Source organism: Austrofundulus limnaeus, unplaced genomic scaffold (genome assembly GCF_001266775.1).
Source record: "Austrofundulus limnaeus strain Quisiro unplaced genomic scaffold, Austrofundulus_limnaeus-1.0 Scaffold1396, whole genome shotgun sequence".
NCBI lineage: Eukaryota > Metazoa > Chordata > Actinopteri > Cyprinodontiformes > Rivulidae > Austrofundulus > Austrofundulus limnaeus.
Window position 1 is genome coordinate 18,521 of NW_013953798.1, and position 2,105 is coordinate 20,625.

General features: G+C 42.4%; 1 protein-coding gene across 1 annotated transcript in view; it reads left to right on the forward strand.

Moving 5' to 3' along the window:
* The window catches only part of kcnk9 (potassium channel, subfamily K, member 9), a 19,864-nt gene extending 17,920 nt beyond the window's left edge, over positions 1 to 1,944 (forward strand). The window contains exon 2 of the mRNA XM_014032213.1: positions 984 to 1,944. Coding sequence (XP_013887667.1) covers positions 984 to 1,867 — 884 coding nt within the window. The 3' untranslated portion in view covers positions 1,868 to 1,944. The remainder of the gene's footprint in view (positions 1 to 983) is intronic.
* The last annotated feature ends 161 nt before the right edge of the window (positions 1,945 to 2,105 follow it).

The following is a 2,105-nucleotide window of genomic DNA, read 5'->3' on the forward strand; positions in this document are numbered from 1 at the left end:
TCCGTATACCTGCAAAATGACTTCTGAAATGAAATATGTATGGATCACTTGGGTTGTTACCGACATCTGGTGAAAATTTCATGTCATTAGCACCTCTAGTAATATATTTACTGAGAAAAATGGTGACGTGTTTAATACTTATTTTACCTGCTGTAGATTGTTGCATTGTTGTTTTTGTATTTTTTGTATTTTACAGCACTTTGTGAAATCATTTCTAAGACCAATGCATTATAAATGAAATTTTACTTACTTACTTGTTGCTGTTTGCTTTTTGTAAAATTAAAACACACTCTAGGGATGCAATGCCAAATGGGAAAATATCAATATTTGAGAACAAAAACACAAAACCTATTCACAGAAACAGATTAGTTTTAACACTGAGGGACAGCACATTGAAAATATTCTGTCTCCTTTTTGAATGCACATGAAGCATCAGCCTTTCTGATGCCAATGGGTGTTTCTTGGCTCTGATTCTGTTTCAGATAACAGAAGAGAGATTTGGTCTGAGCACCATATTTAAGGCTTACATGTTTAATCTCTGAATAGACTTTGCAAACAGGATGCCATGTACATAGAGTAGCATGAAGAAGACATGAAGATGGATTAAAACTGGCATCATGTCTGTGGTTCTTCTTACAGGTTGATTCTCAAACGTTTTATCATGAGTCAGCAGAATGTGGTCTAAATATAAAGTGTAATTAAGCTAAAAGCTTCACTGACTCTTCCAGTCTCTTGTCCAAACTTCTTTACCTCACCGGACATTTCAAACCAATAACATTAATGAGTGAACACATCTTGGTGGCATGCACCTACTCAGGGTTTTTTTTGGCAACCCTTGCAGACTTTGAGTGAAATTTCTTGTTAGTAGAAATTGATAAGTTGGCGGCTTTTTGAACATCCAATTAAATAACTCTGGGGGCTGCTGTTCCCAAAACACTTAACCTAAGCACTGCTCATTGTTGTTTTCTGCCTTTTCTTCTCAGGTTATGGCCACGCAGCACCAGGGACAGACGCAGGGAAGGCTTTCTGTATGTTTTATGCTGTCCTGGGGATCCCTCTAACACTTGTCATGTTCCAGAGTCTGGGTGAGAGGATGAACACGTTCGTCAAGTGCCTCCTAAAACGTATCAAGAAGTGCTGCGGCATGAGCATCACAGACGTGTCCATGGAAAACATGGTGACGGTGGGATTCTTCTCCTGTATTGGCACGTTGTGTATCGGTGCTGCTGCCTTTTCCCATTACGAGGACTGGAGCTTCTTCCAGTCGTACTACTACTGCTTCATCACCTTAACAACCATAGGCTTTGGGGATTTTGTGGCCCTTCAGAAGAACCGGGCCCTTCAGAAGAAGCCCTTGTACGTGGCCTTTAGCTTCATGTACATCCTGGTGGGTCTGACGGTCATTGGGGCTTTTCTGAACCTGGTGGTCCTCCGCTTCCTGACGATGAACAGTGAAGACGAGCGACGGGACGCAGAAGAACGGGCCTCGCTCGCTGGCAATCGTAGCAGCATGATGATCCACATCCAAGACAAAGCTGTGCAGCGGGGCCGACAGCGACGTGAGGTGTACGGCATGGAGGTGAATGATTTACAGTCGGTGTGCTCATGCATACGCTACCACTTGCATGACTACGGCACTACTGGAGGAGGGATACGAGGACTGGGCTGTGTCTTTTCTCATCAGAACTCCTTCAGCTCCCAGCTGAACCCCAATCAGTACTTTCAGACAGTTTCCTACAAAATTGAGGAGATCTCAGCCAGCACGTTGAAAAACAGCCTCCCACCATCGCCCACGAGCTCTGTACATCCTGACCTTTACAGCTTCACAGACAATCACCAGTTCACCAGTAGAAGGAAATCTGTCTAGAACTACATTTCCAATGCTCCTTAAAGGGATCCATGATTAGTTGTAACATTAGACTTTATTTGATAAACATGAATTTTAACTGTAAAATAAAGACTATAAAAATACTGTAGGATGTTCGGTTTTGTAAATTTTTAAAAATTTATTTTAACATGGATGGGGCCATTTTATTTGCACACAAAGCATTCTGGGTAAATGATGACGTGGATAGGTCCTCGGTGCGAGGCTGCTAGCGAGCTAT